We start from the raw sequence: 20,045 nt of genomic DNA, 5'->3' as shown, positions 1-20,045 counted from the left end.
AAAGGTGTGTGCCACCACTGCCCAGCCCCAGTCAAATTCTTATAAAGTTACGTGTACACCTGTCTGAGTTGGTCTCCCACCTGGGAGCCCACCCAAGTAGAACAGGAATGTGGCAGCCATGCCGTTTCATGGGTGCCAGTGTGCAGTGACTTTCATCCACAGAAACCCAAGCGCCCTTCCTAGAGAACAAGTGACCGTGACACAGCCACACAGCAGGATGCTGCTCAGGGATGAGGGCCAGGCGTGGACACGTTACAGCAGAGCTGGCAGGCACTGCACAAGTGCAGGGAGTGTGGTGGCACGCGCCTGTAATCCCAGCCTGGGCGACGCCAGCAGACTGGACTCCGAGGAGGGCAGAAGTGCACAAGGTATTCCCGAGCCCTGACGAACCTTGATGAACTCCAGCTTCAGGTATTCGGCCATGGGGAAGGTTTTACACACTCGGAAGATGTTGCCGATGACGTCTTCTGGTGAGTAGCCCAGGTGCCAGAGGTGAGCAAGAATCTAGACGAAAGACCCAACAGGCCATGAACACCGTCAACAGGAAAGGCAGATGGAGGCGGACCCACAGTGCTCCTAGCTATCACCATGGTGATCCAGGAGGCTCTGAGGACCACCTGAACCTTACGGAGGTGCTGGTGGGCCCCACAGATGCCCTGTGTCACCCAGTCCTCTGGTCACGGCAGGAAAAATTTCCCAGGAGGCACCACGTGTTCTTGACCTTAGGAAGACGGTCTGATATCTTGCCCACATCGCATCTCTATCGAGAGCCTTCCAGGTGGAATCCCTCACCAGCTAGCTCCCCAGGCTCAGTAAGGAAGAGGCCCTGCGTGATGGGACCAGACAACCTACTCAGGGCAGGACTTCACTAGTGCCACGCCTTCCCCTCCTGTCCCCTTTCCCCAGCCTGGGGCTGTGTCTAGAGAAAGACCACTGAGCCCGAGCACCCTGGGGTGGGTTCTGGCAGTGTTAGGTAGAGTCAGCGGATAGGTTAGCTTTGTTCCCTCAATAACCACCTCTGGCTATACCTGTTTCCCTACCCGGCACTCCAGTACTGTCTCGTTCAGTTCAACCTGCCCTGCCCCTAGTCAGCGTCCAGGCTGGCTGACTGCAGTGAGAAACTCGGGATCAGGGAAAGGGTCTGCGACCACACCTGACACCTACAGACCGGAAACCACCTCACACACTGACATCTGCTCAGGAACCAGGCCCTGCAGCCAGCCACACTAGACCCTCCCCATCCCCCCTCTTCTGAATAACGGGGACTGCGGGGTTTCTGGTTGGCTCTCAACATTCTTGGGAAGACAGAGTGGGATGTGATGTGTTCCCCTACCCGACAATGTGACGTCACTGGAGAGGCTGAGAACCCTCTTGTGGAGGATGTAACTACACTAGGCCATGAAGCTGCCGACCAGGTCTACCACTTGTACTGTGGCTTAGGGGAAGAATCAGCCTCTATGAGTCAGTTCCATGGTTTGGGTGTGAAATGGCCCCTCTTGGTCCCTAGCTGGTGGTGGTGTTCTTGCAGGCTGTGGTATTTGAGGCGGAGCCTCTGCAGCATGGCAGCAGGTCTGTGCTTCCCTATCCATCAAGATGGGAGGCATCTCATGGGGGCTGGAGAGATGGCTCAGTGGTTAAGAGCTCAGGCTGCTCTTCGAGGGGACCTGGGTTTGATTCCTTTGATTGCTTTTCACATGGCAATTCACAATTGTAACTCTAATCTTGAGGACCTGATGCCCTCTTCTGGACCCCAAGGGCACCAGATACACATTCAGGTAAAACATCCATGCATAAAATAAATAAAAATAAACAAATAAATAAAAGACACAAAGTGTCTCAGCCATGTGCTCCCACCACCAGGAGCTGTCCTGCCTTCCTGCCATGCTGGCTGCACCCCTCCTCTGAGTCCCAGGGAGGCCCTCCTCTGCTGGCTGCACCCCTCCTCTGAGTCCCAGGGAGGCCCTCCTCTGCTGGCTGCACCCCCCCTCTGAGTCCCAGGGAGGCCCTCCTCTGCTGGCTGCACCCCCCCTCTGAGTCCCAGGGAGGCCCTCCTCTGCTGGCTGCACCCCCCTATAAGTCCCAGGGAGGCCCTCCTCTGCTGGCTGCACCCCCCCTCTGAGTCCCAGGGAGGCCCTCCTCTGCTGGCTGCACCCCCCTATAAGTCCCAGGGAGGCCCTCCTCTGCTGGCTGCACCCCCCCTCTAAGTCCCAGGGAGGCCCGCTCTGCTGGCTGCACCCCTCCTCTGAGTCCTAGGGAGGCCCCTCCTCTGCTGGCTGCACCCCTCCTCTGAGTCCCAGGGAGGCCCCCTCGGCTGAGTTGCTTTTGTCAGGTTCTGATGAGCTGAGAGGGATTTTAAGGGTTAAGGGCAGTGATAAGGAATCCTGGTGTCACCCAGGGCTCCTGCCACTTAGCTCAAAAGTCCCAAGGCACCATTGGACTAAGGGAGGGGAACAAGAGCCCACCTTGTAGGCCTCATCGATGTTGGCATCCACGCAGTGCTGGATCATCTCCTTCACCAGCAGGGGGTGGGGCTCATCACAGACCTGAGCAGAGTCAGGAAACGCATGGTGAGGCCCACAGACTCCAACAACTACAGTGGGATTTGGGAAGCCCTTCTCACTTCCAAAGACACCCCCAAATACGGCAGCTCCTAACGCCCTGGTTACATTTCTCATCTCCAAAATAAATGGACCACAAAGCAGCCAAAGGCCCAAAAAGACTCTCTTCTTGGGTGGCTTTACAGGCACGGTGCTGGGCACAGCAGCACATGCCGGTAACCTCAAAACTCAGGAAGAGCCGGGCGGTGGTGGCGCAAACTCTGTCTGAGAAAAAAAAAAAAAAACTAAAACAAATAAAAAACTAAAAAAACGCTGGGCGGTGGTAGCACACGCCTTTAATCCCAACACTCGGGAGGCAGAGCCAGGTGGATCTCTGTGAGTTCGAGGCCAGCCTGGTCTACAGAGCGAGATCCAGGAAAGACGCAAAGCTACACAGAGAAACCCTGTCTCGAAAAAACCCAAAAACAAACAAACAAAAAAACCCTAAAAAACCTGGAGGATCTCAGATTCAAGGCCAGGCTGGGCTACACTATGTCAAGAGAAGAAAAGAGTGGCGGCCTAGGGCGGATGGACAGTGACTTTGGCAGCCGTCAGAGCGGCCCACAGCACAGGTGAGGGAAGAACAGCTCTGCAGGGAGGTGGGGTGGGATCGGGCAAGACCGCTGCCGGCTAACCTGGATCTGCGCATCCCCCGCCCGCTGGTCTCCTGGGCACGAGACAAAGCTATGACAGGGAGACCACTGGCTATGTAGGCCCACTCTGTTGCAGACCAGCCCTCCCAACCTCTCCCAGCCCTGGAACCTTGAAGACGTTCTCGCTGTTGATATAGCCGAATCCTGAGAAGGTGGACTGCAAGTTGTTCAGGGCCTGGAGGGAGGCAAGAGACATGTTAAGGGTGACTATGATGTCTTTCCCTATCCTGCCTCGGAGACTCGATGCCACCTTCCCCAGCTCACACCCACGCAGGGTGCTAGATCCTCAGTCTTTACCCAGACTTGGTTCAACACTCATTCCCCAACCTCGACTTGTAGGGCAGTGTGCTGGCTGGTCTTAGGTCGACTTGACATACAAACTAGAGTTATCTGAAAAGAGGGAACTTCAATTGAGATCCTCCATAAGATCTGGCTGTAAGGCATTTTCTTAATTAGTATTTGATGTGGGAGGGCCCAGCCCATGCTGGGTGGTGCCATCCCTGGACTAGTGGTCCTGGGTACTATAAGAAAACAGGCTGAGCGGGGCTGGAGAGATGGCTCAGAGGTTAAGAGCACCAACTGTTCTTCCAGAGGTCCTGAGTTCAATTCCCAGCATCCATATGGTGGCTCACAACCATCTATAATGAGATCTGGTACCCTCTTCTGTGTACATAATAAATAAATAAGCAAATAAATAAATAAATAACAAGAAAACAGGCTGAGCAAGCCGGTAAGCAGCACCCCTCTACGGCCTCTGCATCAGCTCCTGTCTCCAGGTTCCTGCCCTGCTTGAGTTCCTGTCCTGACTTCCTTCAGTGATGAACAGCAATGTGGAAGTGTAAACCAAAGAAACCCATTTCTCCCCAACGTGTTTTTTGATCACGGTGTTTCATCACCGTGTTAGAAACCCAAACTAACACAGGCAGCAACAGTCACCCACCAACCTGGCGCATGTCCCCTTGGGCTGTGAAGATAATGGCTTCCAGGCCATCATCTGTGTATGGCACTTTTTCCTTCTCGATGACATTCATGAGCCTGGTGAGGACTTGAGCATCAGTGAGCTTCGTGTAGCGGAGCACTGCACACCGGGACTGGATGGGCTCTGGACAGAGACAGCAGAGTGAGCGCTCCCTGGCAAGGCTGGCTGCTCATCAGGACACAGCTGATTACAGCCAAGTGTCAAATTATGAGATAAGAAGCAAAGAGGCTGGGTTTCTGGCTTTTTGAGTCCCACCCCCCTGCTCTGCAGAGGGTCTTTTTCTCTGTGCATGGGCTGCATGCAAGTGTGTGTTTCCTTATCCCCAAAAGTGCCTGCCTTTAACTGCAAGGATAAAAAAAGCAAAGAGGCCTGAGTTAGCAACATCTAGCACACGTAGGTCAGGGCCTGCTTCTGGAGGGAAAGGAGGCCTCAGGACAGACGCCAGCACACATACAAGCCCCACCCCAGACACAAAAAGTTAGGGCCTCTGGAGTCACAGTGCGATGGCTGGGCCCTTCAGGAAAGAGCAGTTCCGTCAGGCTGGGAGGGAATGGAACCCCAACAAGCTCTTTGACGTTTCACAGGGGAACAAGGCAAGGAGGTGTCTGCCTGTAACCCCAACACTTGGGATTAAATAGGGAGGTAGGACAGGAGGATCACAAATTTAAGGTCAACCTCAGTTACAAGGTCAGTTCCAGGCTAGCCTGTGCTACCTGAGACTCAAAAACACAACAAACACCATCAACACCACCAATAAAAAGGACACAGGGTTATCAAGAAGGCTCAGTGGATAAGATGCTTACTACCAAGACTGACGACCTGAGCTCAATTCTGGGACCCACAGAGATAATTACTGACTTCTACCAATTATTCTGACATCTACAGGAAGGCACACAACCCCCAACATGCACATGCTCGCATGTGCACACACATACAAATGTAATTTTAAAATAAATGGGTGGAGAGGAAGAGTCCTGTCAACATTAAGCAATTCTCCCATCTAGGCAGCCATGAGCTGGTAGGGAAAGGCACGTGGTAACAAACCTATGTGTGACCGACCACACACACACACACACACACACACACACACACACACACACACACACAACACACACACACACACACACACACACACACACACACACACACACACACACACACACACACACAGGTACAGAAGGAGGATAGGCCAGAAAGCCCCCATTGCTGGGGATCAGCAGAACAGAAAGGAGACAGACAACACACACAGGATGGTCCAGGTGACTCACGCAGGTGGATCAGCAGAACAGAAAGGAGACAGACAACACACACAGGATGGTCCAGGTGACTCACGCAGGTGGATCAGCAGAACAGAAAGGAGACAGACAACACACACAGGATGGTCCAGGTGACTCACGCAGTCAGTGGCAGGAGGAGGTGACACCAGACGCAGAGGGTAGACCAGTGCTGTGGGCAGTAGCTGGGCTAAAGGCCAAAGGGCCCCGAAAGGAGACACCGTGGTGAGGTGGAGGCCTGGCCACACCAGGCAGCCACAAAGCCTGATGCACAGAGCTGATGTCAAGAGCCGCAGGACACAAAACAACCAGAGTGTGTTCCAGATGGGCTGGGTGGCTCAGGCCTGTCATCCCAACCACTCAGGATGCTGAGGCAGGAGGACTGTAGGTTTGATGCATTCCTGGGCTATAAAGTGAGTTCAAGGCCAGCCTGGGTAAATTAGAGAAGACCAGGTCTCAAAACAAAAGTAAACAGCACTTGCCAAGTCTGACAACCTGAGCTCAATCCCTGGGATCCACATGGTAGGAGCGAGCTATCCTCCAACCTCCCCACACACTGTAGCAGGCTTGTATACAGAAACACTGACACACAGACACACAGACACACACACACACACACAGACAGACAGACACAGACACACACACGGCTGGAGAAACGTCTCAGGGGTTAAAGGTACCTGCTGATCTTCCAGAGAACCCAAGCCTGGTTTCTAGCACTCACATCAGGTTTCTCACAACTACCTGTAACCTCAACTCCAGGGCGCATACACTAAGACAGATACACAATCAAAAACAAATGAAAAAAGCAAATAAATAAAAAGGGAGCCCTGGGCTGGAGAAATGGCTCAGCAGTTAAGAGCACTGGCTGCTCTTCCATAGGTCTTGAGTTCAATTCCAAGCATCCACATGGTGGCTCACAGCCATCTATAGTGGGATCTGATGCTCTCTTCTGGCATACAGTCATATATGCAGATAGAGTACTCATATACATAGGAAAGAAAAAGAAAAAGAAAAAGAAAAAAGCAAGCTTCCCTGGATACAGCCGTCCAGGTTGCATGCTCACCTATGATTTTGTCTGAAGCATTACAAGCCAGAGCGAAGCGGGTTGTCTTGGAGTAGATTTCCATGGTCCTCCTGAGGGCCTGCTGGGCACCGTCCGTCATGCTGGGGCAAACAAGAGGGCAGTGGGTGCCGGGCCTGGGGCACAGCCCTCCACCCCTGCTGTGCTGGAGGCAGAAGCAGGACTGGAGATCTGAGGCCAGCCTGGGCTACTTGGGGACGCCCATCTCCAGCCCGCACCTGTCTGCTTCATCCAGAATGATGATCTTGTGCCGGCCCTTGGGAAGGGTGACTTTCTGCTGGGCGAACATTTTGATTTTATTCCTCACCACATCAATGCCCCTGAAACAGAAGGAAGAAGGCACGCGTCACAAACGGAGGGACTTTTTCTGCCTTCACTTTGGGTTTTGCGGGCAGAACCAGTGCTCTCGGGCTTGCACAGTGGGGGTGTTTATTCACTGAGCCATCTCAGCGACCCTGTTTTACTTTTTTATGTGTCTGCCTAGATGCAGGGCATGTGTAGGTGGGTGCCTGGAGAGACCACAAGGTGTCAGAAGCCCCGGAGCTGGCGTTCCAAGCAGCTGTGAGCCGCCTGATGCGGTGCAAGGAAAGGAATTCTGGGTCTCTGCAAGAGCGGCTCGTTCTCGTTCTCTCTCTCTCCCTCCCCCCCCTCTCCCTCCCTTTCTCTCCCTCTCCCTCTCCCTCTCTCTCTCTCTGTTTTTCCAGACAGGATTTCTCTGTGTGGCCCTGGCTGTCCTGGAACTCACTCTGTAGACCAGGCTGGCCTCGAACTCAAGAGATCCGCCTGCCTCTGCCTCCCGAGTGCTGGGATTAAAGGTGTGCACCACATGTTCTTACCTGCTGAGCAATTTCTCCAGCCCCATATTTTATTTTTTGAGAGAGGGTCTTTATATGGCACCTGGGCAGACCTAGAACCCAGAATCCACCTGCCTTGGCCTTCCCAGGGCTGGGATTTCCCACACACCACTCCCAGCTCACAAGGGGCTCGGAAATCCTCCTGAGAGCCCTAAGGGGCTCGGAAATCCTCCTGAGAGCCCCAAGGGCTACAGAACCTTATTTTCACCTGGGAACATGAGCTAATCGTCAAATACACAGACCAGAAGGTGGCTGTGGCTGCCAGGGCCGCAGAAGGGAATGGGGAGGCGCTCGGGGGCAGTTTCAGTTTTGCGAGGCCAGAAGGCTGTTGCACCGTAACAAGAACATGTTAACACGACTGAAGCGGACACTTAAAGTGGTTTCAGGGCTGCTGAGCCAGCACTGTGGGTGAGGAGGGCACCAGCTGGCCGACCACGGGAGACCAACAACCTCAGGTCGATCCCCAGAGCCCACATAAAGGTGGAAGAAAAGAACCAATTCCACATGATTGTGTGAAGAACACACACACACACACACACACACAGCGTTGAGGGGAGGGCTCTTGCCGCCAACCCTCACAACCTGAGTTTGATCCTTAGGACCCACTTGGTGAAAGAGAGAACGGACCCCCAGCAAGCTGTCCTGACCTCCTCATGTACATCATGGCATATGCCCCTCCCCACAATGAATAAGCAGCAATAAAAACCAATTTTAAGAGTCATTTGAACATTGTCATCAAAACAAGGAAGCCTGCAGGTGCTCCTCAGACACTCGGACAAGGTAATGATTCCCCGGTTAAACGTGGAGTCAGAGAAGCCAGCACCGGGCACAAGGCAGAACCAAGCAGAACCTGTCCACTCAGGCACAACAGGAGCCGGCCTGCCTTCCCTCCCACCCTACCTGTCATTGGACGCATTGAGTTCCAGAACCGCATCCTTCAGGGCAGGGCCCAGCAGTGCTCTCGCCAAGCAGAGGATGCTGGTCGTTTTGCCGGTTCCTGGGGGACCCTGTAGGTAAGAGCTCCCTTAACTGATTCGTGCAGGAAGGACCCAGAGGCTGGAGAGACGGTTACGAGCACTGGCTGCTCATCCCAGAGGACCCAAGTTCCATTCCCAAAGCCCCGAACTGTCTGTAACTCCAGTTCCAAGAGATACATCACCACTACACTACCCTACCCCACTCCCTTCCCTCCTCCCTGGCACCAGACATGCACATGGGCAGAACACCCACACACATAAAAAACAACCAACCAACTAATTAATTAATTAATTAATTAATTAAAGGGTTCCCATGTAGCTCTTGCTGCTCCCCCAACCCCCCACTGCTGGCACTTGCTCCCAATTCCCCCAACAACCCAGCCAGGGACCTGGGAGCCTCCCCAGGGGAGGGAGTGGACACGGGATGCGAGATGCCTAGAGGACAGGCCCAAGTACTCACCGCAATGATGATATTGGGCACATTGCCTTCCTTTGCAAAGACCTGGGTGAAAGAGGTTCATGAAGTTAGTGTGGTGGTACTCACCTCTAATCCTAGCACCAGGGAGGCTGAGGGAGAAGGATCAGGAACTCCGGCCAGCTTAAGTTCCATATCAAACCCTGTCTCGAAGACAAATAAACAGCCCAGGTGTGGTGGCACGCTTGTTTAATCCCAGCACTTGGGAAGCAGAGGCAGGCATATCTCTGTGAGTCAGAAGCCAGCCTGGTCTACATAGCAAGTTTCAGGACAGCCAGGGCTACATAGTGAATAGTATGCTCCAAAAAACCAAACAACAATAACAAAAACCCCAAAACCAACAACAATAGTAGCCGGGAAGCTGGCTCAGCAGGTAAAGACATTTGCAAAGGCCAACAAGCTTAGTTTGTCATCCACCATCAGGCCCCAGAGGCGGTGGGAGGGAACCAGCCCTGCCCTCCAGAGGCAGGAAGACCCACTCTAAATGTGGGTGGCTTCCTCCCGAGGGCTGGGATCCTGGACTCAGTGGAAAGGAGAAAGCGGCCTAGTGAGCAGCAGCATCCACCTCCCGCTTCCAGACTGTGGGTGCCACGTGACCAGCCGCCTCACATTCCGGCCTCCATGCCTTCCCACCAGGAAGGACTGTGACCTCAGACGGTGAGCTAAAGTCAAACTAACCCTTCTTGGCTTAAGTCCTGTTCATCGGGTACTTTGTCACCCCAGCGGGGAAAAGTCGACATGAACCCTCCTTCACCACCTCAGCCAATCATCAAATCTCCGATGGCCACTGGCTTGTCAGATCCACAGTGTGACATCAGCAGGGTTACAGAGCTCCTTACCTCCAGCCTGCTCACTGTGTCTTCATTGCCAACTATTTCATGGAGCTTCACAGGTCTGTATTTTTCAACCCTGTTTTAGAAAAATCAAATATTGACATGGTTATCCTCTCGGTACCCCAGGACAGGGCAGGAAAGGGCAACCCTGTGAATTCTGGCAGGTGGGGCTGTGTTACCTGTGATGCCAACAGAGAGAGGCCATGCCAAGAGGACCCCGAATTCCAGGCCAACCTCTACCACATATACAAATTGCCTCAAAAAATGAAGAAGTAAGAAGCCAGCAAGATGGCTGAGCATGTAAAAGCACTCGCAGCAAAGCTAAAGTCAGTCTTAGTTTAATCCCCAGAACCAAGATGGTGAAGGAAGAGAACTGAGTCCCACAGGCACTATGGGACTTGTATGTACGGCACATACACCCACAGCATCAATAAAGAATCAGGCTGGAGAGGTGGCTCAGTGGTTAAGAGCACTGGCTGCTCTTCCAGAGGTCCTGAGTTCAATTCCCAGCAACCACATGACAGCTCACAACTGTCTGTAACTCCAGTTCCAGGGCATCTGACACCCTCACACAAACATACAGGCAGGCAAAACACTAATGCACATTAAAAAAAAAAAAATTAAAACAAAACATCGAGGAGCCAGGCAGCAGTGGCACACAGCACTCGGGAGGCAGAGCCAGGTGGATCTCTGTGAGTTTGAGGCCAGCCTGGGCTACAGAGTGAGATCCAGGACAGGTACCAAAGCTATACAGCGAAACTCTGTCTCAAAACACCAAAAAGAAAAAACCATCCAGGCATGGTGGCACACACCTGCAATCCCAGGTTATGTTGGGGGTAGAAACAGGAGGTTCATAAGTTCAAGGTTATCCTTGACTACATAACAAGTTCTACACTAGCCTGGGCTAAATGAGACGCTTTCAATAAGTTAAAGAAGAATGTGCTGGAGAAATGACTCAGTGGTTAAGGGTACCCGCTGCTGCAGAAGCCCTGGGTTTGACTTCTAGCATCCACACAGTGGCTCACAACCTCCTTTTAATTCCAAGGAACGCAATGCCCTCTCCTGGCTTCTTCATGTACTGCATGCACACAGTGCCCAGACATACAGACAACACTCACACACAGAAAACAAAATGAATCTTAAAAAAGAAAGCCAGGCCGGGCGTGGTGGCGCACGCCTTTAATCCCAGCACTTGGGAGGCAGAGGCAGGCGGATCTCTGTGAGTTCGAGGCCAGCCTGGGCTACCAAGTGAGCTCCAGGAAAGGCGCAAAGCTACACAGAGAAACCCTGTCTTGAAAAAAAAAAAAAAAAAAAAAAAAAAAAAGAAAGCCAGGCGGTGGTGGCGCACGCCTTCAATCCCAGCACTTGGGAGGCAAAGGCAAGCAGATCTCCGTGAGTTCAAGGCCAGCCTGGTCTACAAAGCAAGTTCAGGACAACCAGGGCTACACAGAGAAACCCTGTCTTGAAAAACCAAAACAAACAAACAAACAAAAACAAAACCCAAAAAGGAGCCAGCAAGATGGCTCAGTGGGTAAAGGTGAATGCTGATGGGCCTGACCATCCGAGTTGGATCCCTCGGACCCACATGGTAGAAGAGACTCCTAGAAGTTGGTCTCTGACCTCCATCCACCCCCTGCCCTCTCAATAAAGAAATGGGGTGGGGGGAGCTTTCAACAACAACAAAAAAAAATAAAAATGGAACTTTTGGTACGAATGGGCTCCTCCACTGTCCACTCCACACAACAGAGGGAACCGCAGAGTAAGCAGTGGGCTCCGTCTGGCCAGCTCTGATGCACACCGTCAGCAGAGGCTGGCAGGTGCGCAGTGATGGTCCCAGGTGCACCCATTTCTGTCCCACCAAATGATGTAAGTGCTGCATCTCCGGGGTCTCTGTGGAGACAGGCAGACTGTGCTGGCCCACAGAGTGCTACTGTTCCAGATGGCCTACTCTTGCCCCTCTAGCAGGAAACTGGTGGTCTCGGGCTGTGACTGGGAAGCCTGTGTGGGCAGTTCTTAAGCAATCTGAAATGGCACTTAGACACTTCATTAAAATATTGTTCCCTTGGGGCTGGAGATAGCTCAGTGGTTAAGAGCGTCAGCTGCAGCCGGGCAGTCGTGGCGAGCATGCCTTTAATCCCAGCACTCGGGAGGTAGAGGCATGAGGATCTCTGTGAGTTCAAGGCCAGGCTGGTATACATAGCAGTCCCAGGACAGGCTCCAAAGCCACACAGAGAAACCCTGTCTTGAAAACAACAACAACAAAAGCGCCAGCTGCTCTTCCAGAGGACCCAGGTTCAATTCCCAGCACCCACATGGCAACTCACAATCACCTATTACCAGGGATTCTAACTCCCTCTCCTCACCTCTGAGGGTACTGCATACACCCATAGACATAAATTAAAAAACAAAAACTACTTGTGCCCATTTGGAATCTATTTATTTATAGACAGGGTCTTCTCATAAAGCCCAGACTATCCTGGAACTTACTATGTAGCAAAGGATGACCTTGAACTCCTGATCCTTCAGCCTCTACCTCCCCTGCTGGGGAAGGAAATGTGGGTTTTCCGAATGTCAGGCAAGCGTCATATCAACCGGGCCACATCTCCAGATGGCCTGGAACTCATGACCACTAAGTTCTGCCTTTTAAATAAACAAGCAACGTCAAGAGAGAAAATGACCTTTTCCAGCTCTGGGTACAGATGTGGTAGATTTACAATGATGTGACCAGCAAAGCTTCCTTTGCTCTTTATTATATTCTGTGGATTTCTGTTCTATTTTCAGAGACAGGGTTTCACCAGGTAGTCCTTGCCAGACTGGAACTCCCTATGTCGACCAGGCTGGCCTTGGACTCAGAGATCCATCATTTCTGCCTCCTGAGTGCTTTATGTTGTTTTAAGTATATAACATACATGTTTACTATGTATGTGCCACAGCACAGGTGTGGAGGTCAGAAAAGAACCTTTGGGAGTCACTTCTGTCCTTCCAACATGCAGAATCCAGACATTAAACTCAGGCTGACTGGCAGGCTACGAGCACCCTTATCACTGAGCCATCTCTCCGGGACTTGTTTTTGGTGACAGGGACTCATATAGCCCAGGCTGGTCTCAAACTCACTATGTAGCTAACAAGGACCTAACAGGTATATGCTACCCATTTGGATTCTCGTTTTCTTTTTACTGATTTCTGTGGCTACCAGACAATGCTAACTACATACGTGCTTCTCCCTCTCCCCCCCCTCTCTCTCTTCAGTGCTGGGGATGGAACCCTGGGCCCTGAGCACACCTGGCAAGAATCCTGTCACTGAGCCGTATTCCCAGCTTTTGTAGTATTTTTTTTAGTATTAGTCTCGATCACTGGTTCTCAACCTGTGGGTCATGACCCCTTGGGGACTGTCAAACAACCTTTTGACAGGGGTCACCCGAGACCACTGGAAAACACAGATATTTACGTTACGATTCATAACAGTAGCAAAATAAGTTATGAAGCAGCAATGAAATTTTTTTTTTTTTTTTTGGTTTTTCGAGACAGGGTTTCTCTGTGTAGCTTTGAGCCTTTCCTGGAACTCACTTTGTACCAGGCTGGCTTCAAACTCAGAGATCTGCCTGGCTCTGCCTCCCGAGTGCTGGGATTAAAGGAGTTCGCCACCACCACCCGGCTGAAAATAATTTTATGGTGGGGGTCACCACAACACGAGGAACTGTATTAGAGGTCACAGCCTTAGGAAGGTTGAGAACCACTGGTCTAGACAGTCTGATACTTCAGTTGGCTAAGGACTGTCTCTACTGTCTGGTGCCACAGGCCTTACATCTGATAAAACAAGTTCATGACAGCAGGTGCTTTTGTACAAATGTCTGGAACCGAGTTCCATAAAACAACCAACCAAACCACCACCACCACCAACAACAACAAAAACCAGGGCTGGTGGCACACACCGACCGACGGGAAAGACGGCAGGATCAGAATTTAAGGTCATTCTTGGCTATATATAAAGTCCAAGGCTTCGCTTAGGGTAGTGAGACGTGCCGTTAGTACTGCACAGCAGGGCGCCCCGTTCGTCAAGTTCAGGCATCACTTAGACAGGTTGGGACTCTGAGACACACGCCCCTCAGTTTCCATAAATAAAAATCTCTACCTCTGCCTGGTAGCTCACACCGGTCATTCCGGCACTTGGGAAGCTGAGGCAGGAGGATTGCGGAAAGTTCAAGAACTGTGGGGCTGCACAGTGAAACCCAGGGCTGGGAATGGGACTCGGTCGGCAGAGTGCTTGCTTAAGCCTACACGAAACCGCGAGTTCCATCCCCAGCGCTGCTTTACGACAGACCGTAAGGCGCGCCTGTCATCCCACGGAGGCAGGAGGAGCAGCGGTTCAAAGTCACCCTCTGCTACACAGAGGGTTCGAGACCAGGCGGGGTCACCCAAGACCCTGTCTCAAAAAAACAAAGTAGTTTCAAAATGAGAAAGAAAAAGAAAATCTGGCTCCAGGGGTCGAACGGCACCTTCGGGGTCCCCCCCCCCCCCCCCCGAGACCCAGCCGGAAGCCGGGTGCCTGGAGCTCAGCCCGCCCTCCCTCGCCATCGCCTCTCCGCTCGCGTGACTATGGCCGCGCGCTCACCACGGCAGCTCGTAGTGGCCGGCGCCGCCCGCGGTCCTGCTGGGGACAGCCGAGGGCTCCTGCGCCCCACTCTCGGCCGCGCCGCAGCCGATCTCCTGCACCTCCATCCCGGCGCCCGCTCTTCCCGCCACCCGAAGCTCCGCCCCGTGACGTTTACACGGAAGTCTCGGCCCTGGTTTCCGGGCAACCCTGGGAGGGGACCGGAAGTGGGAGTGGGGTGAGGGGCGGGGGAGGACGGTCTCTTCCCGCGCCTGCGCAGAGAGCGCAGCGTAGCCACGCCACTGGCCGCTAGAGGCCGCTGTGGCCACAGGAGATCGCGTTCGAGGGGCGAGGAAAGGTGAGGATGTTGCCATCCAGGGGAATGTCTCCAGGAAAGGACGTTTGTGTCATCTTATTGTATTTTATTTAATTGTGTTCTATTTCATTTCGTTCCGTTTTTATTTTCACGTTTTTGGTTTCTAGAAACTGAGTAAGTGTTACTGCTCTGAATCCCAGCCTGACCCACAAACGAGTGGCCATCCTCCTGCCTCAGCTTCCCGGGCGATAGGATTACTTTTTTAAGAATTACTTCATTCGCGCGAGTGTTTTGAATATGCACCACGTGCATGTCATCTTGGAGGAGTGTGTTGGATCCCCTGGAGCTGGAGTTAGACTCTTGCGAGCAGTCATGTAGGTGCTGGGAATTAAATCCAGGTCTCTGCGAGAGTCTAGTAGTTTGGTTTTGGTTTTGGTTTTGTGTTTTGATACAGAGTGAGTTCCAGGACAGCCAGGGCTACACAGACAAACCCTGTCTTGAAAACAAAAACAACTGCCTATAACTAGTTCCTCTGGTCTCTGTGGGTAACTAGACCCTTGTAAACACACACTCATACACATACTTAAACTTTTACTTATGTGTCTGTGTCTGTGTGAGTCTATGCCCCCCATGTGTGGGTGCCCATAGAGGCAAGAAGAGAGCAACTAGAGTTATAGGCAATTGTGAGCTGCCCAATGTGGGTGTGGGGACCCAACCTCAGGTTCTCCAGAAGGGAAGCAACTGTTCTTCAGCCCTGAGCCGTCTCTTCAGCCCAATAATGATAAATTTTCATTTTGGGAACAGGATCTCACCATGTAGCTCCAGCTGGCCTAGAACTCACTATGAGACCAAGGTGGCCTTGAACTCACATTGATTCAATCGCCCTGCCTCCTGATGCTGGAGTAAGAAGCAACCAGACCCGCCTCTCACAATATTTTTTTTTTTTCTCGAGATAGGGTTTCTCTGTGTAGCTTTGCAACTTTCCTGGAACTCACTCTGTAGCCCAGGCTGGCCTCGAACTCACAGAGATCCGCCTGACTCTGCCTCCTCAGTGCTGGGATTAAAGGCGCGTGCCACTACCTCATGGCCTCATTTTTTTTTTTTTTTCAAATTAAAGAACTGAAGTGGAGAGACACTGAGGAATACATCTTAACGTTAACCTCTGGCTTCCACAATACCCTGCATAGATGAGTGGGCCTGTGTACACACATGTACATAACACGCAACTTACGTGTTAAGTATATAAATAAAAATTGAACAAATAGGCATTTTCCGGGTCTGGAGAGATGGCTCAGTGGTTGAGAGCACTTGCTGCCCTTGCAGAGGTCCAGAGTTTGGTTTCTAGCACCCCCATCAGGCTGCTCACAACCACTTGTAACTCCAGCTCCCAGAGGATGCCAACACTCTTCTCTAGTCTCTGAGGGCACCTGTACCCACCCGCACATGGACACACATGAAAACATATAATGAAAAATAAATTATTATTATTATTATTATTATTATTATTTGGTTTTTCGAGACAGGGTTTCTCTGTGTAGCTTTGCGCCTTTTCTGGAATAAATATGTTTTTAAAGGATACTTTCTAGGCCCCGGGCTTGGTGGCACAGGCCTTTAATTCCAGCACTTTGGGAACAGAGGCACCTGGATGTTTGTGAGTCCAAGGCCAGCCAGAGCCAGACATAGTGAGACTCCTATCACAAAAATTCAAAAAATAAAATAAAATTAAAGATACTTTCTGGCCAGGCATGGCCATGCACACCTGTCATCCTAACACTAGAGATGCAGAGACCAGAGGATAATGAGTTCTAGACCAGCCTGGGACTACATAAAGGGAGCCTCTGCCTGAACAGAATAACAACAAAAAAAGCCGACAGGAGACACATACCTCAGCACTTGGGAGATGGAGGCCAGCCTGAGATACACAAGACTCTGTCTCAGAGAAATAACAGGGTTTGTGTTAGAAGCCTCGGGTGTGGGGGGCTGATGTTTCCCCCAAGGTGGCATTTCTGAGCATTGAAGCTGGTGATTTCCAAGTGGGCTTGCCCTACCGATAGCAAGCTCAGCAGAGCACTCGTTCACATACAAACTCGCCTGCTTGTCTAGACACATTCCACCAAGCGCCTCTGCTAAGCACAAAGGTTTTCATTTGAACTCTTTAGTTGAACATTGACAGTTTTGAATTGCCGGCCTGGCTTTTCGTTTTTTTGTTGTTGTTGAGACAAAGTCTCTCTAGGTAACCCTGGCTGACCTGGACTCACTATGGAGACCAGGCTGGACTTGAACTCACAGAGCTTTCCCCTGCCCCCGCCTTTGGAGTGCTGAGATTAAAGGCTGCGCCACCACTCCTGGTCATTCTTTGTCTTCTATAATAATAAGAAAGCAAGGACAGAACTTTCCCAGATGGGCACAGAGGACAGATTTTATGTCCCAAGAGGGGCTGGGGTGCGGCTCAGTGGTAGAGCCCCTGCCTAGAATCCCCCAGTGAGGGGCTGGGGTATGGCTCAGTGGTAGAGCCCCTGCCTAGAATCCCCCAGTGAGGGGCTTGGGTGTGGCTCAGTGGTAGAGCCCCTGCCTAGAATCCCCCAGTGAGGGGCTGGGGTGTGGCTCAGTGAGAGAGCCCCTGCCTAAAATCCCCCAGTGATGAGCTGGGTTGTGGCTCAGGATACCATTTGCCTAGAAACCCAGACTGACCTCAAAGTCACTATGCCATTTAGGATGGCCTTGAACTTTTGATCCTCTTGCCTCTTGCTCGTGTGTGCTGGGATTACAAGTGTGTAGCACCATACACACATCCCTTTTAATATTTGTTTTTATGTCTATGTCTGCATATGGTCTAACTGGGGCTGTCCACCTGTACGGTGGGGGTGTGCCCTTGGATGCCAGAAGAGGAAATCCTATCCTCTGGAGCTGGAGTTGCAGACAGTTAGGAACTGAGAACTGAACTCGGATCCTCTACAAAAGCTGCAAGTCCCCTTAACACAGAGCCAGCTCTCCAGATCTCTTTCTTGAGACTCATTTTATTATTATTTTAGTGTGTGTGTGTGTGTGTGTGTGTGTGTGTGTGTGTGTGTTGTGTGTGTATGTATGTGTGTGTGTGTGCGCGTGTGTGTGCAATGGGCAGTGGAGGTCAAAGGCATTGGATCCCGTGCAGCTGGAATTGCACATGGTTGTGGGCTGACGTTATGTGCTGCCAAGAGAACTCAAGACCTCTGCAAGAACAGCACATGCCCTTACCTGTGAGCCATCTCTCCAGCCTCCCAGCCCTTTTAAGTCATGGCTGGGCACCCACCCCAGGGCTCCATGCATCCTTGAATCCTAGCACTGTGATCCATGAGCCACATCCCCAACACCTCGGCCGATATTTCTTGTGCTTATTCTCTCTAATCCCAGGAGTCTCTGTGTGTGGGCTTCATTAGCTGAAGAATTCACAGTGAGCCCTTTGGCAGGGGAGTCCTGGCCTGCCGAGGCATGTGCGCACGCAGGGACGCACAAGCTCACCACGTTCTCTGCTGCCCTGAGGGTGAGCATTCCAAGAAGGCAGAGTCTTACAGGAAGTAATATTTTCCTCATACCTAGCTTGTTAGGTGCAGGGCGTAAATGTGTAAAACTTAGCTACTCTTCCAGATCCCAAACAGACTTCAATTTTGGTGCCTTTTTGTTTTTTTGTTTTTGTTTTTCAAGTAGTCTTACTGTGTAGCCCAGGTTGGCTTCAAAATTGTGATCCTCCTGCCTCCATCTCCTGAGAGGTAGTATGACAGGATCGCTGGAGTCCAACTGACTAGGTTTTAGTTGATCATCTTGGGTGCATGATGGAGCAAGCAGGCTGAGGGTGGAGCTCAAAAGGGAAGAAATCACTAATACAAAGGATCTACGGCCAAGGGCGCCGTGGCCCATGCTGAAGTCTCCGCTACCCAAGGGGCTAAGACAGCAGGATGGCGAGTTCAAAAGCAGCCTGGTCACCTTAGCCGGCTCCATCTCAAAACTAAAAGGGGAGAGCTGGTGTGACGGATCGGTGGGTGGCACTCGCCACCAAGCCTGAAGACTGGAGTTTGATCCCAAGGACCCACATGGAGGAAGGGGAGAAGCGACCCCGCTACCACGCTTCGGTGTGTGCACGCACACATCTAAATACATGTAAATAAGTAAACGGTGGACAGGTCTGAGGATTTAGCTCCGCGGTAGAGCACTTCCCTGACGTCCCCCAGAGAGGAGCGAGGGGCGTGGCTCAGCAGCTGCGTGTTTTGCCTAAAGGAAGCCTCAAGTCCGATCCTCAAACAACAGACCACAAACGTACTCACTCATGCTGGGCTTAGCGCTAAACATGCCTGGCAGTTACCCGAGATCTGTTGCATGTCTCATTCCAAAGGTTTTTGGAAACTTGAAGGGTTCTGTTCAGGACTTGGTTTTCCATTCTATCTTTTTCTCTGTGTGTCTTACCAGGGGTTGGGCCAGGCCTTGTCTAGGCCAGCGCTCTACCACCGAGTACTGCCCAACTTTCTTTGCTCTTCTTGTTTTTATTTTATGTGTGTATTTTACCCACACGTATGTCTGTGCACCACACGCATGCAGTGCTCTGGGAAAACAGAAGAGGGCATTGGATCCCCTGGAACTGAAATTACAGGTGGTTGTGAGCCACCATGTGGGTGCTGGGATTTGAACCTGGGTCCTCTGGAAGAGCAGCCAGTACTCTTAACTGCTGAGCCATCTCTCCAGCCCCCCCCTTCACTCCCACCCCTATTCTTTATTTTTATTTCATGAAAGGGCCTCACTAAGTTGCCTAGGTTGTTTTTTATCTTGTTATTTATTTATAAATTATTGTTGTTGTTGTTGTTGTTGATATTATTATTTTGTCTCATTATGTAACCCTGGCTGGCCTGGAACTCATGTAGGTCAGGCTGGCCTCTTAACTACACAAACATCCTCCTGCATGTGTCTCCTGGGTGGTAGGATTAAATCCCACCGAACCACAATAAATTTTACTTTTTGTTTTATGTATGTAAGTGTTTGCCTGGCCATATGTATTCGTACTGTGTGTGTGTGTGTGTGTGTGTGTGTGTGTGTGTGTGTGGTGCCCGGGGAGGCCAGAAGAGGGCAGTGGATTTCCTGGCATGAGAGTACAAGACAGATTTGAGCCTCCCTGCAGGCTGGGAATGAACCCAGGTCCTCTACAAGAGCAGCAAGAGCTTTTAACTATTGCATCATTTCTCCTAATTAAGAAAAAAAAAAAAAGTAGGGTCTTATGTAGCTCAAGTTGGCTTGGAAGTGTCATATGGCTGAGGCTGACCTTGAACTCCTGACCCTCCTGCCTCCACATCCTAAGTGCTGGGCTCACAGGGGTACGCCATCACACCTGGTTTTATGCTGTACTGGGGATGGGACTCAGGGACTCACGCATCCTCCAATGCATATTGGGTT

General features: G+C 51.5%; 1 protein-coding gene across 3 annotated transcripts in view; it reads right to left on the bottom strand.

The window, feature by feature from the left end:
- The window catches only part of Rfc2 (replication factor C subunit 2), a 43,039-nt gene that overhangs the window by 3,295 nt on the left and 19,699 nt on the right, over positions 1–20,045 (bottom strand). The window contains exons 1-10 of one of the 3 annotated variants that reach the window (XM_076561073.1): positions 16,516–16,660; positions 9,730–9,799; positions 8,876–8,917; positions 8,339–8,445; positions 6,803–6,904; positions 6,567–6,667; positions 4,195–4,352; positions 3,360–3,425; positions 2,463–2,543; positions 391–504 (exon numbers count right to left, since the gene is read on the bottom strand). In XM_076561073.1, the coding sequence (XP_076417188.1) occupies positions 391–504; positions 2,463–2,543; positions 3,360–3,425; positions 4,195–4,352; positions 6,567–6,667; positions 6,803–6,904; positions 8,339–8,445; positions 8,876–8,917; positions 9,730–9,799; positions 16,516–16,634 (960 nt within the window). In that variant the 5' untranslated portion in view covers positions 16,635–16,660. Of the gene's footprint in view, positions 1–390; positions 505–2,462; positions 2,544–3,359; positions 3,426–4,194; positions 4,353–6,566; positions 6,668–6,802; positions 6,905–8,338; positions 8,446–8,875; positions 8,918–9,729; positions 9,800–14,335; positions 14,494–16,515; positions 16,661–20,045 lie in introns of those variants that run through there. The other 2 variants (XM_076561074.1, XM_076561075.1) reach the window with 2 other exon arrangements.

This window comes from Peromyscus maniculatus, chromosome 23 (assembly GCF_049852395.1).
Source record: "Peromyscus maniculatus bairdii isolate BWxNUB_F1_BW_parent chromosome 23, HU_Pman_BW_mat_3.1, whole genome shotgun sequence".
NCBI classification, from domain to species: Eukaryota; Metazoa; Chordata; class Mammalia; order Rodentia; family Cricetidae; genus Peromyscus; species Peromyscus maniculatus.
The sequence above is the reverse complement of the archived record's forward strand: the minus strand, read 5'-3'. Positions and strand labels throughout refer to the sequence as shown.